The 24,035-nt window shown below is 35.7% G+C and overlaps 1 protein-coding gene across 1 annotated transcript; it reads right to left on the bottom strand.

Annotated features, from left to right (window-relative positions):
• CYP27C1 (cytochrome P450 family 27 subfamily C member 1) lies at positions 1–22,269 on the bottom strand. The gene is made up of 9 exons (XM_070957106.1): positions 21,928–22,269; positions 15,372–15,562; positions 13,562–13,761; positions 12,389–12,598; positions 10,263–10,426; positions 7,162–7,328; positions 6,002–6,080; positions 3,760–3,963; positions 1–117 (listed from the first exon to the last, which is right to left on the bottom strand). The coding sequence occupies exons 1-9, from the start codon at positions 22,267–22,269 to the stop codon at positions 1–3; spliced, it is 1,674 nt and encodes a 557-aa protein (XP_070813207.1).
• Between the last annotated feature and the right edge of the window lie 1,766 nt (positions 22,270–24,035).

Below are 24,035 nucleotides of genomic sequence, written 5' to 3' on the forward strand. Positions count from 1 at the left end.
TCATTTCCTGTCAGCAAATTTCACATTGATGGAATCAGCAGGCGTCAATAATCCATGAGTTTTGGCAAAAACTGATTTAGTTTTTGGAGATCTTTTTATTTCAAAGTGCTGAAGTAGCTAATAGGAAAAATGGAATAATATCAGGATTAATAAAAATGAAATATCAGAAAGGCAGCAATAACAGTTAATAGTTTTAGAAGTCAAAATCTTATAAGATATACTATACATTGTATTTATTTAATTATACAAAGACCAAGTGACCAAGGAAAAAATCTATTATTAAAAAAAAAAGCTATATGCAGAAATGTATATAGAATACTTTCAAAAATTAAAAAAGTGCAGTTAACTGTCTGAGAAAGAGGGTGATGGAAACAAATGTAGTGACTCTTCTAGAGCTATATGATGACCAGTGAGCTAAGAGGAGAATAGGAAGGGGTTTAAAAAAGGCATTATGGTATTAGATTGACTCACAGTGCCATCTAGGAAGGACAAGACAAAGCACATGAAAAACTGTTTGCTGTTGTAGTGCAAGATTTCATTCCAGTATAAAATCACCGATAATGAAACCTCAAATGAGAACATGCTGAGAGTCAGATTACTTTCCAAAGTCTATAGTACTCATCCCCTTCTCATCCCATAGATGATAGTCCCAATAGTGTCAAAAATGTCACTTTACAATGAGAAACAAGTAAAGTTTCGATGAATGCCAGAGCATGGCTTCTTTTTCTTACCTTCTGGATAGTTAATTCTACTCTCTGTAGGTCTGACCCCATTAGTATTTAGAGATTGCTTTAAATGATCATAGCATTAAAAAGTCCTAGATAAATTCAGTTGCTGGGCTTTTCTATGGAAATCCTGTGCACATTAGACTTTGATAATGCTAGAGCTGCCCTTAAGCAATAAAACTGGATATAGATTTTCAAACAAGCTTAAGTAAGGAGTGACATCCCATTATTTATCATTTGCTCCCCAAAGGGTCTTATTTTAAAATTTTACAATTACATTTAGCCTTCACTTTAGCCAGGTTGGATACTATGCCCTCAGCAGTCCTTTTTTGGATATTTTAAGGGCTATTAAAATATCCTATCCTATCCTATTCATTTTTGGTTATGTTCATGTGGTGATGATTCAATAGAAATTGTAGGCCATATGCTAGTATAGTGTTTCCTACATAAGGACTAGACAGACTCTTATATATATATTCTGCCTTGAAGACATTTCCAGGTAAAAATAACATCTCAAGTTGCATAGTTCTGTTCTGTCATTTGTAAGATACATGGTGCCATTACTTAAGATTGGAACTTCTTCTAATAGTATTTTATTTGGATTTATTTTAGTAACTTTGTTCTTAATTATTTTTAGACTCCATTATTAATGTTTTTCTCTTATTCAGACACACATACATACAGATATTTAGATTGTATCTGCCTTAGGATGTAATTAATCTGAATTGAATTGCTCTATGCAATTTATCTACATTTATTCTTTCTTCTTTCTCCCTTGATCAAAGCAGATCTCACTGGATCAGCCTAGGTTCAAGGGCTCTATGACTTCCTCACAGCAGCTTGCTGTCTTCTTCTATTTTTGGTTCTATTTATGTGCCTTTGGGTCTGTTTTTGAACCCTAGCAACTCCCTGGATAAGTCCCTGCAGTTTTCTTGGCAAGGTTTTTCAGAAGTGGCATGGCATTGCTAGCTTCCTAGGGCTAAGACAGACTGACTGGTACAGGGTCCCCCATCTGGCTTCGTACCTGAGGTGGAATTAGAGCTACAGTCTCCTGCTTCTAGCCTGACGCTTTAATCAAACTGACTCTGTCTTCTTCTATGCATTGACTTAATTTGCTGGGAACTGAAGGAGTTGCCCCACTTGTGTCACAGAGGCTCAAGCTGGCTTCTTTCACAGTCTCAGTAGAGGGATTTCTTGATCGTGATAGTGAGCATAAATGTTAATACAAACCAATCATGACATCTGAAATGAATCATAAGCAGTTTGCAAGCAGTGGGAGCATCCAGAGGCATGATAGAGATTGCAGGGCATGTCAGGATGCAGCAATAAAACTAAGAGATCCCCTCCAATGAGATTGTTAAATAACATGAAACATGCATGTGGAAAGCTAGCATGAACCATAAATGGCACTGCCAGCTCAGCAAATAGGAAAAAAAGGTCAGCTGGTACAAGGAAGCCATTTTCACTCTTTTGACCAAGCAAGGAGGGGCAATATTAGTACACTGAATAGCAATGGGAATAGCACTTATATACTGCTTCACAATGCTTTTCAGCCCTCTCTAAGAGGTTTACAGACTCAGCATATTGCCCCCAACAATCTGGGTCCTCATTTTTACCAACCTTGGAAGAATGGAAGGCTGAGTCAACCTTGAGGTGGTGAGACTCGAACTGCCAAATTGCAGGCAGCCAGCAGTCAGCAGAAGTAGCCTGCAGTACTGCATTCTAACCACTGTGCCACCACAGCTCTTAGATAGCCTAACCCTAATCCTTAACAAACTACATTCTAGGTGCATGGAAGCCCATTATCCATTTTCTATATACATCAAATAATAAAAAACCCACCCGAAGGCCAAAACTGCAGTTAAGTAGCAGATAAATTACACATATACCAAAGTCATGTCTCTTTTTATCATAGATATGTAAAACCTTGAATAATGAAACTATGGATAGCAAGCATTACCTGTATTCTTGGATAGGGGAGAATCAAGTACCTGATGTTCAGACACTTAATGGAAGGTTGCCTAGAAACTCACATTCTTTTGGCATGCTTCTGAGAAGATTGATGCACAGTTTCAGTACAAGGATTCAGAGAGGAAAGTAGCTTTTGTTGTGCTAGATTTACCGAAAGGACCTGCTGGCCCTTCGTTTTATATAGTTTTATCTCATTACTTATGAAGAAAGTGAATGGAAGATGCAGGAGATCCTTCTTTCCTTTTCTAATCTGTGATAGCACCTGTCATCTCTTCAGCTACAATGTTCTTAACCATATTGCTAATAATAATTGTGATGCAGTTGATTCTTCCTCCACATCCTCATTCAAATTCAAATAGAATTAAAAGGAGCAGCTTCACATAAAGCACCAGTTTTTCTAAGGAATCTACAGGGCATCTGGAATGCCTAGTTATTCTCTGGAGTTGGTAGCAAAGAAAACTCAGTTTTTCTTTTTCCACACGAAGTGTTTGGACTGTAAAAAGAAACCAGGGCAGAAAAAACTTCAAATAGTTGTCCTCTGAATTACCATGCCTGCCTAGCCTTTAAGAAGACAAGGTCGAGAGTATTTTTTCCTCTGGCTTTAGCACTAAATCCTAACCTTCCTGACTCAGAAGATTCAAGGAGAATGTTTGTTTAATAGCTCTTAGGTTATTCTAGATAACAACAACCAATAAGTGGAAGGGGGAAGAGGGAAGTCATTTCCCTCAATCTTGAGGAATGGAAGGAAAGAAGCCAAAAGAGACCTAGCAGTAGTTCTGAATAGAGTGGCTATTCACCCTTGTTATCTGCAAGCCCTGTCACCATTTAAAACAGCCCATAAGCCTCTTCCACCTAGCTTGGAGGAAAACAGAGAGAAGGTGCTAGAAGTCCAACATCTTCAGCTCTGATTCAAATGGTTGGAGTGGTGCTTTTCAGGGAATATAAGCAGTTAAAGGATTTTTTAAAAAAGTAGTTGCTTGCTCATTGTATGTTTTTCCTTTTACCATAACATTTTAATTTTTTTTTTCAACAAAAGCAGCTTTAGTAGGTATAACTTGCTTACCTGTATTAGTGCAAGATGAATTTCCAATTCAGCAATTCGCTTGCCTATGCAACTTCGAATACCATAACCAAAAGGGATGGATCCAAAATTATCTACCCTATCCATATTGTTTTTCCTTAGCCAGCGTTCAGGTTGGAACTCCTTTGCTGAGGCAAAATTCTCTTCCTGATATGAAGTAGCATAATGACAGAGTGCCAATTGTGTCTAATAAAGTAAATATATTGTAACATATATATATCAATCCCCAAGTGCATGTACTTTTTTATAATTTCACAAATATCAAAACAGTATGACAAATATGTTTACCATGTTCTATATTGCTTCGAAAATTATTTTGAATAAAATCACAATAGCCTTGAGTAAGCTATTACTATAATAGTCACGGTTGTAATTATGGCAACAATTAGAATAATAATTGTATTTATCAAGTTAGTATTTAAACCTGCCAGTATGTTTTAACCTCATAAAAACATTATTTTAAAATTTACTCAGTATTTTATGGGAGGGGGAATTTATAACCAAAGTCTATCTCATCAGATCCACCTTAATTAGATTTAATAAATTAGCAATACAAATTAGCAATTCAATATCTGTTTTCAAAATGTGTTGCTGTCCACAATGGATTATAAATCACTATTAACATACTTTGGGTCCTTTTCATATGGCTGCTTACCCCAACATAAGCAGCATTTTTACACTTGTGCATTTGCTGGCAAATAACCTAGTTTTCCTTTCCTTGAGCAAGGTCAGTATTGAGTACTATTCACTCCAATTAATCAGAGAGTACAAAAAAGACACATGGCCAAGCGTCTACTTCTTTTTTTTTTTTGTTCTTCCATCAGCACAACTATGAAGAAAACATTTTTTAAAAAACAAAATCCAATTGGTCAGAAATGGCAAAGCAGATTTGATGGTAGAATTGGATTTTGAAGGTGGAATAAAATGTGAATTATCATTAGTGGGAAACTCTTTCCCCAGCAACTCAGAATCAGATTGCAAAGCAATCTTGATTATTAACTTAGTTTCCCAAATCCCATGGCAGTTCCATAATATGAAGGAATGCCACTAGTCCACCCATGTGGCAAAGAATTAGGAATAAAAGATAAGGAGTGTGTTTTATTGCTTTCTCTAATATGGTGGTACACTATTCCTGGTCTGACTTGGTCGATCTGTTTTTTTCCACATTATTCAGTGTCATAATTTGAGGAATGTTTAAGTCCTTTGTTGGGTCTGGACAGATATTGTTCAACTGTCATCAATGGTTATTTCAACAGCATATCCATTATTGTGAAGGTAATGTGATGTAACGTATCTGACCACAAAGGATAAGTTGTGAAAGTTGCTGAATTGATATTTTTTCAAGAAACTGTATTTCCACAGAACTGTGTACATTTTTAATTCTACTGAAATTCAGGAGAGGTTTTCCACCAATCACTGAGCAGGATTTAAACCAAAATCTAGTAGCATACTGGTTCAATCTGAGGAAAGCTTTATGGGATTTGAAGGGAGAAAAAAGACCTGAACAGCAGAGTACAAGAATCAGGATGTTTTCATTACTGAGCAGGGAAACAAACAGTTAGGAAAAGTGAAACAAGAAAAATATGCTCATCCAGATAAAATGCTATGTTCTAACTCATTGATGTAAAATGAATTTATATTCAATATGCAGACATTCTTCTATAGTTTTTCAGCCAAATTCCTAGAGCTTTGATTCTTGATTAGGAATTCCATTAACAGGTTCAAAAGCCTGAAAAAAATTCAAATTCCTCTTCTAGAGTTCTCACATAAGAATACTATTAATAAATCATAATTCAAGGATAGGCAGTTAAGAGGTATACATTTTTTTCAGTTCTTAAATTAATAATCTCATATTAAAACTAAATGAATCAAATCTGAGACAATTTCTTAGCTCATACTTTTATATACAGTGGTACCTTGGTACTCAATTGCTTTTAAACTCATAGAATTTGGTATTCAACGCATTCTGACACAAAAATTTTGTCCTGGTACTCATCATTTCTTTGGTAATCAATGCCCAAGCTAGAATTTGTCATTGTTGGCTGCCTTGTAATTCACTATATTATTCCTTATGGGAAAAATCTGTCTGGTACTCAAGAGTTTTTGATACTCAGCTCGCCTCCTCAAACCAATTAACAATCAATACCAAGGTACCACTGTACCCAAAATAAAGCTGCAGCTTATTTTTCCCCAGTCTTTTGATAGAATTAATTGCCCTACTTACCCCTTTAGGTATCAGGTAGCCTCCAACAATCATATCTTTCTGTGTAACTCTGCCATTTCCTGGTAATACTGGAAATAATCTACAAGTAAGTGTCAATTAAATATTTAGTGTCTGTATCATTCTATTCGGAATATTTTGATGATACATTACATTATTCAGGATCACAAAAAATCTTAGAGAAATTGTGAAGAGTTTCAGATTGTATAATTGTTAATAGAATGAGATAAAATATTAAAAATGTTGAATAATTCAACAAGAAATAATAAAATCCTGATTTCACAGAATATAAATTGGTTGAAACAAATGTAAGAAACAGCTTTTAAAGATATGTCTGAATATTTTTAGCTTTAATGTCATTCTTCTAAAACTAGTGCTCATAGTTTAACCATTAAACATATCATCCTATCTGGTAACAATAAATGTAAAACAAACAAACAAATGCAATGTGATCAGTAATCCAAGGTAAACCAGACAAGTAACTTGACCAGATGAGCTAATTCAACTTTATTGTAAGGCTACATATTAACAGAATCTTATTTATTTATTTATTTATTAATCAAATTTCTATACCGCCCTACTCCCGAAGGACTCAGAAGGACTCAGTAGAACAAAGTTCTTCTATGAAAGGGTCTTTTAATGCTTTACTTTACTTTAGCAAGTATGATACTCTGTTGATCTAGTACTTTGATTCTGATGCATATAATATTTAGTTAAGATTATGAATATATTAAAGAAATATAGTATTTGGTGGCCTTTGAGTTTAACACTTGCACACATGAATATGTAAAATTGTTTGTAGTATTTATCAGAATTGGTGTCTATTTCTCATTAACATCTATATTCATTAAAAAGAACCCCCCTCCCAAAATTAAGCTGTTTTCCATTTACAATTAAAAGTATGAATAGCAGTCCAATCATAAATTATTTATCACATTTATCATTTAAAAAAAAACTATTAGTGTAACACAAACTATTCCAATATGAAGAATAAAGAAAAATGCAACGAAAATATGACAATGGGATCAATTGAATTTGATTTAAATAAAAATGTATATATATATATTTAATCGATACATCTTTTCTTATAGGCATGCAGTCTAGATTCAATCTATTGTAATGAGAACGTTTATAATTATCACCTTACATTTTTATACTCTTACCTTAAGGTTTCTTTGAGAAGAGCTCTAGTCATTGGCAAGTTGGGAATATGGTGTGCATCAGGAACTTTATATTTTCCTAAATTATGAACTATCTCTTTATAGATAGAATCCTGCACTTCTGGATGCTTTGCTAAAAGATATGTTGCCCAGGATAAAGTGAATGAAGTCTTGGAGGGAATTGGGGTGGGAAGAGAAGAGAAGTGGGGAAAGAAGGGGTGAGTGATATTAATCATTAAATAAGAGCATTTTTCATTTTTAACCAATCATATACATTTGGACAAATCAAGCTGTATATCAAACATGGTATCAAATAATTATCAGACAACACAGCCTTTGTTTGTTTTGCCGATCTTTTGGACGTTGGCTTTTCAGAGACTATAATTCCCTTTGCATAGAATTGTAGCTTTTAAAATTGCTTGTTTTATAGCATTTATATGACTGAACAAAAGTGTACAAAAGGTGTACAAAAACTGTATACAAAAATATTCCACCCCAGGCAATTATAATTAAAACAAATGAAATAACTGGAGATCAGAATTTTGTTTATATTCCATCAGATGGGTACTCTGTTCATCTTGTCCCAAGCTCCTCATGAAAGAATCAAATCTGCTTTATAATAGCCTGCAGGGTTGGGCATCAAGAGCAAGTACCACCACAATGAAAGCTCACTTCCTAGAACCCATGAAATGACTTTATTTGAAGTAAAGGACCTGAAACGTACCCTCCCTAATACAAGCATTGGGCAGATACAATGGGAAAAACCAGTCCACAAATATAGCAATAGCACTTAGACTTAGATACCGCTTTACAGTGCTTTACAGTCCTCTCTAGGCAGTTTACAGAGTCAGCATATTGCCCCCAATAATCTGGATCCTCATTTTACCAACCTTGGAAGGATGGAAGGCTGAGTCAACCTTGAGCCTAGTGGGATTTGAACTGCCAAATTGCAGGCAGCCAGCAGTCAGAAGTAGCCCTCAGTACTGCATTCTAACCACTGTGCCACTGAGGCTCAACATGTGCTCCTATGCTATGTAGGCTTTATAGATGATAACAGCACCTTCAATTGCATACAAAATCCTATGGGAAGCCAGTGCAGATCCTGGAGTAGAAGTATTACATTGTTCTATTGAGGAATAGCAATAAGTACCTGCATGACTGAACTCTACACCATCTATAGTTTTTGAATAGCCTTAAGGGGCAGCTTTATGGAAAGCTAGCTTGCTTGCTTGCTTCATGCTTGTTTGTTTCCTACCTTTATTATTTTACAAATTACTCAAGGCAGAGAACATACCCAACACATCTTGCCCCAGGGGTGAAATACAAAATTTTTCCCTGCTGGTTCTGTGGGCGTGGCTTGGTGGGCATGGCAGGGGAAGGATACTGCACAATCTCCATTCCCACCCCACTCCAGGGGAAGGATACTGCAAAATCTCCATTCCCATCCCACTCTGGGGCCAGCCAGAGGTGGTATTTGCCGGTTCTCCGAACTACTCAAAATTTCCACTACCAGTTCTCCAGAACCTGTCAGAACCTGCTGAATTTCACCCCTGTCTTGCCCCCTTATTTATTGACATTTCTCTTTTTCCATTCTTCCATCTTCCATTCATTGTTCCAATTTCCATTTCTCTTAATGTTTATAATACAATTAAGTGCTTTCAGTTTTGAGTTTTAATTCAGCCCCACAAATATTGACTTGTATTTCAAGTTCTGTGTATGCTTTTAATAGCTATCAAAACACATGTCATATTCATAGGATGAAGTTTACAATGGCATTTTAATTATTTTTTTTCCATCTCATGAAAGGGAAAAAAAAAGACATCTTTTCACAGCATTTTACAATATTCTCTCACAAAAATTCAATTTTGCACTAACTATGTAACAATTTACTGTGATCTAAATAATATTTCTTCTCAGATCCTTCACCCCTTCAAAATTGGCACCATCCTAAAGAAATATGGATTTTACAGACTTAGAATTTATTGTACATGCCTCCCTGAAGTCCAAGCCTGTATCTTTTAAAGCAGCAGAAAACTGACTGAGAAAATAAGTGATAAATATTGATATTCCTTAAGAGGATAGAAGAGAAATTGGGGAAGAATTTATTACATTTAACTGGAAAACAATTTCATCTAGATTTTTTTGGGAAGTTAGACCAATTTTGGAGATTGGACATTATATTTAACCAGACAACAATTGATAAGAGATGGTATTAAGAAACATCCAGGATGAATCAGTGTTAACTTTTGGGTGATTTGGGATATATAAGAAGCCATGGTAAATTTTCCATGAATTGATTATAACAATAATTTGTTAACGGATGGGTTTGAAACTCTAATGTTGTCTTTTTATTATTATTATTGTTCTTCCTGTTAACTATTTTGTCATTAATATAGTATATAAATGACAGATTAATAATTTGCAAATAGAATTAGTAGATTAAAATTTGGGCACCCCATTTCTCAACGGATGGGAAATTAATATTATTGTAATATATTTTAATTAGTATTCAGCTAGGGGTGATAATATGTGTTTATGTGTAGTTTCTTTTTTTAATGCAGTTTTAATGCAGTTGTTTGGATTGTATTTTTCTTTTTTCTTAAAAATATTTTTTTGGAGCTTTGTATTTTAACTTTCTTTCATTAAAATAAAAATAGACTAAAATGCTTTTGTGCCTATAATTGTTAGTAGAAACATTCTGATAAAAAACAGTCTACTGTTAAATCCTGGCTTGCATGGAAACCTCCCATATACAGTTGAATTTTTAAGGATCTCTTTCTACATACATATGACGTGTGTGTGTGTGTGTGTGTGTGTGTGTGTGTACCTTGAACTTCAGAGAAACAAGCTACCCAAAATGTGCCATGTCAGTGAAAATTATTTATTACAATCCATTCATGTGTGCATTAAAAAGCAAAAATAATGAAAATAGAAAACCCAAACTTTACTATGTAAAATACTGTCCTAGTTTATCCACTTACATAAGTATAAAAGAAATTTAATATTAAAAGGTAAAATATATCTTTTAAAATAATTTTATTGTATTTTATAAGACACTTTGGGCATGGATATCCAGAAACATAGGATATAAATAATGAACTTACTGTGTCAACACCTGCCAAAAGCATTTCAGTCACATTGGCATAAATTTCTTCTATTGTAAGCTCTTTTCTCCTAAGCAGAGTTGTGAGTAATCCACCTTCTATCTTTTTTCCTTGATCTAAAAGGGACTTTATTTCATTTATTTTATTGTCAACATGAATTTGACCTTAATGATTAAAAGAGAAGAAAAAACAAAGAATGTTTATCAAAATTTGAAAACTAACGTCTTATGCTGTTATCGCTTGTTTATAAAGTAGGGTTTTTAAAAAAATATATTTACCTTCAATTGCTTTAAAAATGTTAAATGTCTTACTATCTTCAATGCTGGAAAGTAATTTATTTTCTGTTTAGGGAGATTCTCAATTATCCAGAACTGAAAAAGTCTATTGGATAAGATGTGAAACATTTTCAAGGAAAAAAACCCAAGAAATTTCAGTTGCTTTTTGGAATAGCACCTTTGAGATACTTTCTATTATGATAAGATTCAAGAACTTGCAAAATTATACATGTACTTAATAGTCAGTGGAGAAGCCAGATTCACTTAACAACCATGTAACAAATTTAACAACTGCAGTGATTCACTTAATTCTGACAAGAAATATCATAAAATGGGGCAAAACTCAATACTGTCTTGCTTAGCAACAGAAATTTTGGATTCAATTGTAGTTGGAAGTTGAAGACTATGCAATTGATACTAGCAAATGAGTCCAATGATATTATTTAAAATCAAAATATCATGATAGTAATCCATTCTAAAGGTACCAGAATGTGGATTACTATTATCACTCTATCTAAACTAAGCTGTGCCAGCTGACTAACTGTGATGCTGAACTTAATTCAAAATTCTGGAACTTATCTTTAAAGACCAAAATAGTTTGGAACCCTAAAACTCAAATGTCTATTTTCCCATGTCAACTTGACCATAAAAGGTCTTTTCGTATAAAGATGACATGCTTTATGCATGAACAAAAGAAATATTCTTTGGCAAGCATTTCCCAATTTGGAATAGAGAGCTACTCAGCACAGATGTTGTATATTCCTTCAAATGCCTAATTGTATTTTTATATTACCCAGCCATTTTAAATTATTGCATTTTTAGTGGATTAAACAGTTTTATTCCTCCCATTTTTAGCATATTAGTAACTTAATCGTTGACATTGTTGCAACATTGCACTTCAACAGGCATTATGTGATATGGCAACATCCATACTCTGAACATTAGCAAAGAAACATGAAAGGAATTTTAAAAAGTAAAGGGTTCCTTAAGACCTAAAGTAAATCCAATCACCCGCTCTCAAAAAAAAGTGCCACACACTCTATGAAGGCCAAAAAAGGAGAGATGTTTTTTACTTCTGTGTTTTAAAATACTGTATGAAGAAAGGTTTTGCCTATTCGAGTATGCATTGCGCTTCCATTTTCAACTCCCTCTACAGAGTTTGCTGTGACATTGAAAAAAGCCACTTCAGATTATTTAAACATTAATACTAAATATAATTTGTCCAACTGACTTGAAACACACACCGAAAAAAAAAAAAAAGAATCAGTATGCAGGAAAGAAGAAACCATGAAAGAATTTGGAGGGTCACAGCATGAGGTCCGAATAGAAAAAAAAATGAATACTGGAGAAATATTGGGAAATTATTTTCTGCTTGTTAAAAAAAAACAAGGATAAAGGTTACTTACATTACAAGAAAGGCTGAGAATGGTAAATAACAACTTTACAATCATAACTATACAAATAATAATATGTTCATGTTTGTTAGTCAGATTCTGACTTTTTTCAGCATAGATTAGAATATGGGGGTTTTTTTTGTTTTTTTTTTAATTTGATTCAACCTTGAGCCTGGTGAGATTCGAACCTGCAGTAATTGCAGGCAGCTGTTCTTAATAAAAGGGTGGTTTAGACCACTGTACTACCAAGGCTCTTTTGATTGTTGCTGCAGTAAATATGTTTACAATTAGGGCAAAACATCTAGCTACTTTAATTTCAATTTTAGACATAATTTAAGAAAATTAATATTCATAATTAGATGCAGTATTTCAGGTTCTTGTATAGTTACACTTTGACTTCCTTTAGCTAACATAAATGATAATTGAATTTCAATCTTAAAAAAACAAGAACACTTACTAAATTTAAAGAGTCCATCCCACGATTTACAGAATTCTCTCCAAGGCTTTGGAATAATTGGACGAAGCCACTTGGGAATAGCTCCTGCATACATAGTAGATTTGAAACTGCTAAACATCAACTCCAATGCTTCAATATATTCCAGTGTACTCTTGGGAATGTGATTTTCCAGGCACCCCAATCGACACTCATACAAAACAGTTGCAACTCCTTTAAGGGCAAAATAATGCAGAATGTATTGTTTTTCTTTGCAAAATAATGTACAAAACAATACCATGCAACAGGAATAGATAAGGGTGAGTTCTGGTACTTCCAGTGTAGTTGCTCAGAAAATGGTGGCATAACAGTTTGTTATGCTTCTCTAACCCGAGTGCCACAGCCTCCCACAGTGTTGTGGAACACTGTGAAAGGCTGTGGTATGCTGCAGAGCTCAGGTTAGGGAAGTGTAGCATGGCGCTCACCACTTTCCAAGCGACCAGAATGCAATGTGGTTACTTGGAAAATGACAGCCACTTCCAGGATTGCGCCACGTGGACCAGCAATGCAGGACCCAGTCCTCCTACCCTAACCCAAACTCCAGAGTTTTGGAGATCTACAAAAGGCAAGTGAGAAGAATGTGGGGCCCAGTAGGGTGGGAAACAGACCCAAAGAGTTAGATGGGATGCTGCAACATCTCTGTAGTCAGTTGTAAAGGCGAAAACCACAGGGACACTGCGGCACTTTTAACACGACCAAATCGTATGTAGCTTTTGGGGGGGACAGAGTCTGTCATGACTTTGAATTGTTGTTGCATGATCAGTCGTAAGTCAAGGACCTGTATATCCCCAACATTCTTTTCTTAGTGACTTTATTATTAAGGTGGATTCTCTTTGAAAGGTTTGGGTCTCTCCATCTTGAGCTTTTTGCAACCCATACTGAACTGCCATTTGTTAGATAACTCGTTGATTCTGCCATCTGTTAATTATTTTTCTCTAGAATCTCTCATAACTATGGCTATTGGCAAGGGTTTATGGAAATGACAACCTCTAACAACCTCTAGATTGCCTACCCTTGATTTGTAGAATATTCCATCTCTTGTTTGATTGTTGTAGCAATGATTTCAATTGGTAATAATCACTGATATAATCACATGGTTTAAGCTGTTATTCCTTATTTAAAAATGATGACTCTTACCTTCCATTGAATATTTAAAAAAAAGACTATTAACATCTGTCACAGTTTCCCCATCTTCGTCTTCATTTCTAAGAATATGGATTCTCTTAATTAAATCTGAAATAACTTCATTAATTCCACTGGAGAAAATTGCAACATCACTGGGCTTTACCATTTTTTGTCTTAGTACACGTCTCATTTTTAGCCATTGTTCCCCTTCTCTAGAAGAAATAACAGGTAAGGATAATCTAGATCACTTTTTTCTGTCAAAAACAAAATCAGTAAATTTTCAGTAAATGGAAATATAACCATACTGTAAATTGTTTCTGGAGGGTAATATTTGTACAAAAATTATTAAACTAATGTATAAATGCTTTATTAAACATTTATGTTAAACGTTAAATCTTATTATTGTCATTTTATTGGAATGTGTGTAAAGTTATGAATTTTGTCAGGTAAAGAAACACATCTCTTCCTCTTATACTAGTAATGAAATGACATTTGGAAGGCATATGCCAGAGGATTTGTTTTTTTAAATCAAGTTTTTTCCATTCTAATACTTTTCTAAACACAATCCAGAATCATTTTTTTTAAACAGTTCAATAATTTCTTTTAGATGTTCTTATCCTCGTGAAGTATTATATCCAGATAAATCTTTCTGAAAACTGCGTGTAGCCTGCAAAACCACAAGTTGATCCAGAAGCTGATAATGACATATATATTCTTGGGAGTAATGCTACCTTACTAGATAATCTGCAAAATCTTCATCTGAGTTCAGGGTCTGATCATTTTTTTTTTTTTTCTGAGAGAAAGATAAGGGGCAATATCACTAGCTCTTTTTTGGTTTGGAAAATGGGAAGCTGCCATCTGATCATTGTGCGAAGTATCATTGACTCTATGTTACTAAAAACTGTAGCAGATGGGAAAAAACTGTCAAAGGTTTGGATTGAAATCCACAATAGAAAATTATAAAAAGTAGATTGAGAATAAAAGTAATAAAATGTTTTTTAAACTATTTAATCAATCATAAAAGAAGTACAGAGCTTTAGAAGAGTAAGGAAGAGTAATTAAGGTTTTCTTGGAAAGGCTCATCCATTGCACTTCAACTGTGCTGATCCCTGCGATTTCCCATTCACATATTTGGGGAGGGGGGAAGTGGGGGGAGAGAGAAGAACATTTTTTAGTTTTCTTTTAGTCTTCTTTTGACTAAAATCACTGAAAGTTAATTTGACCAGAATTCTTTTTTATAATAATAATAAAATAGGAAATGCTGATCTTTTAAATTTAACTAAATTTGCCTGTTTATTATGAATAATCCTAGAAGTTATCTGTGTTTATATGCTACTGATTTTAATATGTCTTAAATGTCTGTAGGGTGAATAGACTATAACTGCAGTTCTAACAACAAATGACTCTGTGGTTAACCAAAATAAACTGAATGTTCCATTTCTGGAATTACAGAATTGGAATCTTTGTGTTACTACTTATTGTTCCATTAAAATTTTGCTGACGTTTTCTAAAGCACATTCTGGTTCTTACTCTATAAAATACTTAGCTGCCACAATTTTATCCTATGAAAACAGAATAATACTATGACTCATAAAGAGACTGGCTTTCTTTTGAAAAACCACACTGCATCAAAAATTCTTATTTTGATTAATTATTCCCTATAGGTATTTACAAATACCCAGTCCCTGGGGATATAATCCCATTATAAATAGATTCTTTAATAAAATACTTTAATTGAGAACAGTTGCATCACTAGGCTTAAGAAGAATATAAAGTTAAAATATTGTTTGACAACACCCCCCAAAAATGTGAGTGCACTTACGCCGATATAAGTCCTGTAGCTCGTGCCCGTAAAGCTCTATATTCTTGCCAGGAATCCATGTCAGCTCTTTGTGGCATGCAACCTTCTTCCCGTAGAACCTGAGCCACCATGTCTTTATCTGCAATGGACACAACTAGTTTGGGACCAAAGTGAGACTTGAAAATTTTTCCATATTCCTGTACATGCTTCTGCTATGAGGAAAAAAAAAAGAATAAATTACTCATTACTCATAAATTATTCCTGGCAATAGTGACATTTTCATACAGCACTGAATTCTAATGTGCATTATGATATCAAACTGCAATTAAAAATAACAGCAATAATTTTCAGAGTAATTATATTTATTTGATCATGAGGGCACTGCAATTGCTATAAATATGGTTAAGGGTCATGTCTATTTTCCAGCATTGTCCTAACTTCGAACGGTCACTGAACAAATGGTAATAAGTTGAGGACTACTTATACAGCAAATATGTGAAATACATGAATACGTTACAGTGGCCAAGGTATTTATGATATGGGATTTTCTGCAGCCTTCCATCTAGAGACATCTCTTTGGAGACACTGGTAAATTTAAATTAAGCTATGCTCAATTTAAATATCAAATATTTGTTATCTGAGGTTCTTCCTGATTAAGTACATCGCTGTCATTAGTGTACCAGGAGAGAAGCCGTAATGGTATATAACTTCTTCTCCAGTCCTTTTTTCCATTTTGAGATAAAAAGATTAACTAATGCATATAGACAAGGAAAATATCAAGACTTAACCAAAAATATGAAGATAGCCAGTTATATGGTTATGACATCAGTCCAGAAATCAGCAGACCATGAGTTTGGTCCTGCCTTAGGCATAAAACCAGCCTTTGGGCCTGGGTAACTTTGGACCTGTCACTCTCTTTCAGCCATTGGAAGGAGGTAATGACAAACTATTTCAGAAAAAAAACTTTTCCAAGTAAACTGCAGGGATTAATCCGTGCAGTAACCAATGTGCGCACGCACACAAACACTATATATATATATATATATAATGTTCCATATGAAAAACACCAAGCACACACCAAAGCATTTGAACAATATTTCTTAGGAATTTATACTGAACAAACTCAATCTTTGAGATGTCGGAATACATATCAACTTGAAATCCATAAAGGAACTCACAAAACATTAAATATAAATTAATTTCACAGGCTAGGTTCACACAATACACTGAACCACTAACTATTGAAGTGTGCAAATCCAACTACTGTACAGGTTGCTCTCAATTTATGACCACAATTGGGACTGGAACCTATTGCTAAGCGATACAGTTAAGTGAGACACACCTGATTTTAGGAACTTTTTTGCCATCATCATTAAGAAAATCTGGCTTCCCACATTGACTTTGCTTGTTGCTCCCTGAGAAGGTTGCAAATGGTGCTCATGTCACACACACATACACCAGATGCTGCAACTATTGTAAATACATGCTAGTTGCCAAGTAGCCAGATTTTTATCATGTGACCATGGGGACACTGTGACAGTCTTAAGTGTGAGGACTGGTCATAAATCATTATTTTCAGCACCATCATAAATTGAAAGGTCATTAAATGAATTGTTGTAAGTTGAGGACTATCTTTAAAGTTATACTGTCCCCAATTTCCTTTTACCATAATTCAAATGGCGGCCATCCAAAAAGTGTCTCATGTATGCTGCATGAGACCTAGGCACTAGGGTTTGAGTCACGGCTATTTACTGAAATCAACAGGTTGATAGATGCAAAAAGGCTGTATTATGTGGGAGGATGCCATTAGTGGTTTGATGAGATAAATAATATAGCCTTCTATTGGCCTGAGAGGGGATGATTTTTTGAAACTAGTATTTCTTGGCCCCAAATCTTGGGCTGGACGCCACAAAAACTGACAGTATACTTGTAGGACTGTCTTTTGCCTGCTTCATTAACCACAAACATCTGTGGACTTTCCTGGGCATTGAATACCAGACTGTAAAATTGTGAGTGTTGGGCCATATTGATAAATTAGTTAACAAGATTGTGACATCTGCAGATCAATCAGACTGTAGCTTCAGAGGGCATTCCTGCTCTGCCCTTTAAGACTTTAATATGAGCTTTGGTTTTTTTATAGCCTGTCAGCTTAGATCAGACTCTTTCAAATTTATTCAGGCTGCAGAATCTGTTAGTTTAGAAACTGTTTTTTTTAAAACATAAGCTTTCCTTTTTGGCATTACATAATATTTTGGACACAGATATACAGACTTGGGTGGGTAGAAGCAAGGAAAACCATTATGTTTTCATAATCCAATCAATGAAGAATACAGCTCCTCTGAAGCAATGTTGTGCCACTTTAACCGACAAAGTTCCAGTCATAGATGTTACACCCTAACTTAATGTTGGAGTCAGGTTACTACGAACAGAACTTTCATTGTGAAACCACTAAATTCCCTCTACCTTTCACGTATGTCATAATGCAGAGTACATTTTGTATATCAAACTATCATTTAAGTGCAGGGTTCAGATTTTTCTTTTATCCACTGTACACAAATAGAATTATATTAAAAGTTAAGCATACTAATTTATGAAATGACTTTTCAGGGGGGAAAAGCTAAACATTATTGCGCAGAGTCGTTCTTGCTTAATACCACTTTCAGCAGCTTCTAATAAACAGTTGAACAACAGTTTCTCTATTTAGATGTAAAGTTGTACTAACAAATTTGAAAAGATTGGTTACATTTGATTAGGCATCTTTTAAAATCACAAATATACAACCAAGCAGAGTTGTCTGCTAATTCAAAAATAGCTTTGGTCTATTTCATCATATAACACTTCCTAGTTTTGAAAAAACTGAGTCATTTTTTCTCTTTTTGTTCTATTGCAGTTTTTAGACGTAAGAGGAAAGCTGTTGTTTCCTTTGCAGAATTGTATCTCTGTAGACCTCTGGCCAGCCTATTTTCCCAGGAACTACTGTCTCATCTTGCCTTCTAGCTCCTGAATTTGACAATTTCCCCCACTTGAAGCTCAACAGCCGATTTGTTTGATTATTGCCTTTATCCCAATTGCTGCAGCATCTAATTACTGTAGCTCAAAATGCTGACATGCTATCCTTCACCATTAGTTCCTGCGAGCAGTTAAATGCAGTGGAGGAAAGGTGGTTTGGCATCTTTGTAGCTTTTCCAATTAGCAATTGCTCAAAATATTTTTTGGATATGGTTAAGTAGTAAAAAAAAAACCCAGCTTGCTAACAGTTTTTCAAAGTTATGTGAAGTGAAATGTGGACAATATAGTTAAAATATGGACCAATTCATATCTGATTAAATTTTGTTACTTTGAGTGTGGTGCTCAACTATCATCACCTACATATTAAACAAATGGATTCAATATGTTTGGTTATTGTAGTCTTTGAAGAAGTTTCTACCTATCGTTGCAAGATATCCTACTGAATCACAAGCAGCTTCTTGAATAAGGATATTGTTATGGATAATATTGTGGACTGTCTTTAACAATGAGGGAAGAATATTGGGAATATTGGAGGGAGGGAGGAAGCAACTGGAGCAAGAAAGCTAACAAAGAACAAAGTTCTCTAAATAATATGGACATGCAAGACCTATAGTAACCTGAGGTAAAACAGATAGAACTAGAAATCAACCCAAAGTAAGAAATTGTTTATCAAGTAGAAAACAAAACTTAGCTATAATGGACTTAATCAACATCAACAGCTGAATTAGAAGAAGGACTGTTATAAAAGGCTGGACCAGAAGTTGATTGGAAATACTGTTTATATTTACCATCTGAAGCTGCAGTTTTTGCCATTTTCTCTCCTTGGGCAATTGCCTTTTGAGGATTTGGTATATGAGAGTGAAAGGTATGTGCATAAAAATGGTGAAGCAAAACTATCTAGGTTAACAATGGATTCTTTTGTGTACTGTCTTGTCATTTAGTGTGAATTATTCACTCATCCACAATCCCTATAGTTATCTATGAGAGATGAATAAACTCCCAATTGCTGACCACAGATGCATCTCCAGCAATCTCAAAATACCTGCTCTTGTTTGAGCTGAAAAGAAAGCAAATTGGAAGAGTAAGAACAGAATAGAGCTGGAAGGGACCTTGGAGATCTTCTAGTCCAGCCCCCTGCCTAAGCAGGAGATCCTATACCATTTCAGACAAGTGACTGTCCAGTCTCATCTTAAAAAACTCCAATGATGAAGCACCCACAATGTCTGAAGGCAAGCTGTTCCACTGGTTAATTGTTCTCACTGTTAGGAAGCTTCTCCTTAATTCCAGGTTGCTTCTCTCTTTGATTAGTTTCCATCCATGATTTCTTGTCCTGCCCTCTGGTGCTTTGGAGAATACTTTGACCCCCTCTCCTTGGAGAGGAGTCCCTCAGTGGGTAGTGAAAGGAAGACTAGGTGATTGAGACATTGTAAAATCATATTTATGACTTATGGAGCCATCCATCTCACAGTAGTGTTTCTGAGGTCGTCCTCAGTTAATATTAACTAAGGTTGAAATTTTTGTCCCCAATGTCATGTGACCACATCACTTAGCTATTGCAATCCTTGGCAGCCCAAATTGCTGTCATTTACCAAATTTTACCAGTCAATAGTTGACATCCCAGCCCAATCCAAGCCATTCCTACCTTGATCCTACCCAGCCACAAGCCTTGTTATCGTACAGGACTGCTTCCTCTTAAATTCCCCCACCATCTCCATTATTTTGGCTACCCAATGCTGCCAGATGCCCCCTGCCCAGTCCTACTTGCAGCACCATGTGCCATTAATGTACCAGCCTAGGCCTTCTTACAACCTTTCTTTCTCCATGATGCAGCTGGACTTCTCTTATGTGGTGGCCAGTGTCTCCCTTCACCAAAGAAGCCCCGTATTCAAAAGATGGTCCCTGCTGGAAGGGTGATTATTATTGGCATGTAAGGATGCAATTAGAAATGGTTTTATACAATTTTACCTAATTACATTCCATTCTTGTTTATCAAATGCAATTTTTTTTTCCTCAGTGGCTAACCTCTATTTTATAGACCTCTGTAAAGCATAAATGGGATAATTATACTTGTTGAGAAATATGAGATCTTTAGCAAGAGTTATGAAACATTAAGGCTATCATTGCCAGCAATGGGGATGTCAAAAACAACAAAGATTCGGGGGGGCGGGGGAGGAGGAATCTATGTACGCAAATGCTAGATGAGTGAAAACACCCGCGGCTCCATGGCAACCATATTGTCATGGAATGAGGGCGGGACTATAGAGCCAAATGTGGGAAAAAAAATAATAGTAATCAAGGAGCCAATGGGGAAAGAGGACGGTCGGGGAATCCTAACCCGTTCTCCCGAAATTCGACCCATCCCTACGAAAGCGCGCGTGTACGCACGCGCGCACGCCAGCGATTGACTACAGTATGATTGTAGGGAATACAATATGAGGAAGGGAAATTGGAAGGAGGAGCGGAAAAGATAGTAGGGGGCTTGGTGGTCCTAGCGCGCTCCCCCCCGCCCCCCGCCTTGGAAGCGCCGCGTGAGGGGAATGTGCCGTTGCTGGGGGTTCGGCACCGTTAGAACCTCGCGGGCGCGCGCGAAGCGGCTCCGTGGAGGGAGACAAGCCGGCTGAAAAATGGGAGGGCTTCACAATGCCGGCCTTCTGCTAATGGGGTTGTTAACTGCTTAGCCGGCAGCTCATGCTGCTGCTGCTTGCTCTCTCTCTCCCTCTCCCTTTCCCTCTATATAAATCGTCCAAGCAGGTATAACGACGAGCAGCAGATTTTAATAGCGTGGTATACCGAAGAACGTGGGTAGGGGCCAGAATAAGCTTAAAAGGACAAAATGGTCTCTTGCCCTGAGAGAAAGAGGGGGGTGAATGGATGAAAAGTCTGTGGAAATAGGTTGCTGTTGGCTTTGTGGGCAAAGCCCAGCAATGCGACTTGTATCCGGACGCTCTTGCAACCAGATTGGAAAACCAACGGAGAGTATTTTGGTCAATTCTGTTCAGTCTCAAGCGGAAAATATATCTTGGTGCAGAAATACTCTTGAGGCAACTAAAATAAAAAAATCCAAGCGTATATCTTACTTGGAACAAACTCCCACTGAAATGGGTGCAGCAGCTTTAAACTAATCCAAGCATACATTGAATCATTTCCCCACTCCTTTTTTTTGCAGCCCGGCTGTAAGTAAGGGAATATGCACATGTAAACATGCTAATGTTACTCTGACTACAATTTAAAGGCTGCAGATAGTTTAAGTATAGGGATTAACAGTCTCCTCCTAATCCTCCACCACAATTTATGCCACTCCACTGCAGTATATGTTTTTAGTTAATAAAATCAGAACCTAAAATATTCCTTCAGAATGAAAAAAAAAACCATCTTTCATCACAAGCAGACAATATAAAACCCAGAATAGCTGATAGATGGAAAGTAGGAAATACTTATTCTTAGTAGCAAAACTAGCATTAAGATTCCATTGGCGTAAAGAGAAAACTAAGTTAAGCTTTAAGAATTGCTTTGTGCAACAAAAAGCAAATATAATCAATCTCAACGATTGTTTTTCATTAAATTGTACCTGGATTTCATGAATGCGGGCAAAACCATCCTTACAGAAAAATTCCATGAGATTGGAGAAAGTCTTGGGTCCTGGCATTTCTTTCAGGCTTTTCACTCTTCGGCGACTTGGATGCTGGCTGGGTTTGAGAAGTCCCTTGGCTTCCTCTGAAGTTTCCACCATCTCCTCTTCTTTGTCCTCTCTTGCTGCAGCTGCATTATTTTGCATCTCCAAGGAAGTGCTGCCTGAAAGTTTGGGCAGCTGGTGAAACGTATTGCCAAAAACAACACTATAAATACAGTTCCTTTGAGCTTCAATCACCTGTTTGCAATCCATTTTCAAAGCTTTGGAGAGAAACGACATTTTCTTTTAAGTTAGACAAAACTTGCTAGCCCTCACAAACTGATTTTCATTTAAACCGAGCTTCTCTGTTTGATTGCTAGTCAAGCAGCGCTTCTCCAAACTCACTGCCTGAGCATCAGTTTACACAGGCCATTATTAAAGACTCCCTCCCCGGAGGCTGAAAAAGGCGGGGTGGTCTGAGACTTCAAGAGAAAAAGCCGATGATGTATTTTGTTTCATTTAGGTCGGATAAGTGCCATACTTAAATACATTATCTTACATTGCCAATTTTGGGGCTTCTACTTTACATTGGTTTGGCAAAAGAAATTGAGTTACGTGTCTATTTTTTGCAGTTTACTTGGTTTTTATGTGTCAGTTAATACTAAAATAGAACATTTCAAAATTATTTAATGTGTAACTGCATTACAGAAAAGGCACACAAAGACATCTTTCAGTGATATTCATCAGTGCTTAAGTAATTTCATATTTCATGTTTCATATTAAATAGACAATACTGTATCTTGAAGCTAACGTGCCTTGTCCTCTGAAACACAACTAATTTTTTATGTAATTTTGATTTTGTTCATGCCATGTTTTAATCTTTATTATAGCTGGCTATTTAAAAGATTAAATAAAAAATAACTATGAAGAAGGAAAAGACAGTTTTATCCTGTCACAATCTGTTTGCATGCATTTCTGAGAAAACTCGCCAAGATTATCACTCCATTCTCAGAATGAATTCTGACATGTAGAAATATAATTCTAATCTTGACTCCATTATAATTTCCTTTAAATGGGCAATTTGACCCCAAAGGTAAAAAGCTATCATCCTCGAATGGGATCTATTGCTTGATTGCAATCCCATTTGCTAATAAAGGGACTCTATCCTGCAAAATCCTGCAAACATTAAGGATTTCATAAGAGAATACCTTGCAAATACAGTTAAGTCATTTTTTTTCAATGCTGTTGCAACTTCAAATGATTACTAAACAAATGGTTGTAAGTGGAAGACTAACTATAGACTTTTTGTTAATTTATTACTCAGCATTAATCGTAAGTGAAGTTCATTCTAAATTTATTCTAATTCAGGAAATGTATTGAGCTCAAATTTCAAGAGTATATTCACTTTGATATTTCAAGTAGTTATTAAATCACACAGGACAAATTGGAATACTGTGTGACATAAATTGATGAGTAACGTTCATTTCCTGAGATTACATTCTAGATGTGGGATAACAGGAAAGATGAATCATTCAGCTACAGTACCTCCAAAAATTGTCAATAGAATTTTAGCTCCATTAGAATTGGGCTTTACTCTTATGCCTAGTTTTGTATATATATATCTACAGCAGTTACCAAAGTATTTCAATCCCATATCCAAAGGAAAAAAACCAAATAATTGGCCTAGACTTCAAAATGGGAGGAATAGCCAATGCCACTATCCACAATTCTATTTTGTTATCAGAGAATCAGCAAAACCAGCAAATCAGTTAAGCTATAGAACCATTGTACCAGTTGATAATTAAAGCCATTAGGTTTTAAATGTTCTGCAGAAATCCCATTTTCAAGGTCTTTCTGGATGGATAGATGCAAATTACAAGGTAAAAGACTGCTTCAGGTGCCTCCTCTCTTCGCCTCATAAATGTTGGACATACTATGCCTCCTTACCTAGGACAATGTGTACTGGAAGGAGTTAGCACCATTTGGAGATCATCCTGAATTTATTTACCAGCAAAATATGTAGGACTTGAAGAGTTACAAACCAGCAATTTTGAGTTCCACTTAAA

This window comes from Pituophis catenifer, unplaced genomic scaffold, assembly GCF_029215685.1.
Source record: "Pituophis catenifer annectens isolate HBS135680 unplaced genomic scaffold, rPitCat1.0.hap2 SCAF_1, whole genome shotgun sequence".
Taxonomy (NCBI): domain Eukaryota; kingdom Metazoa; phylum Chordata; class Lepidosauria; order Squamata; family Colubridae; genus Pituophis; species Pituophis catenifer.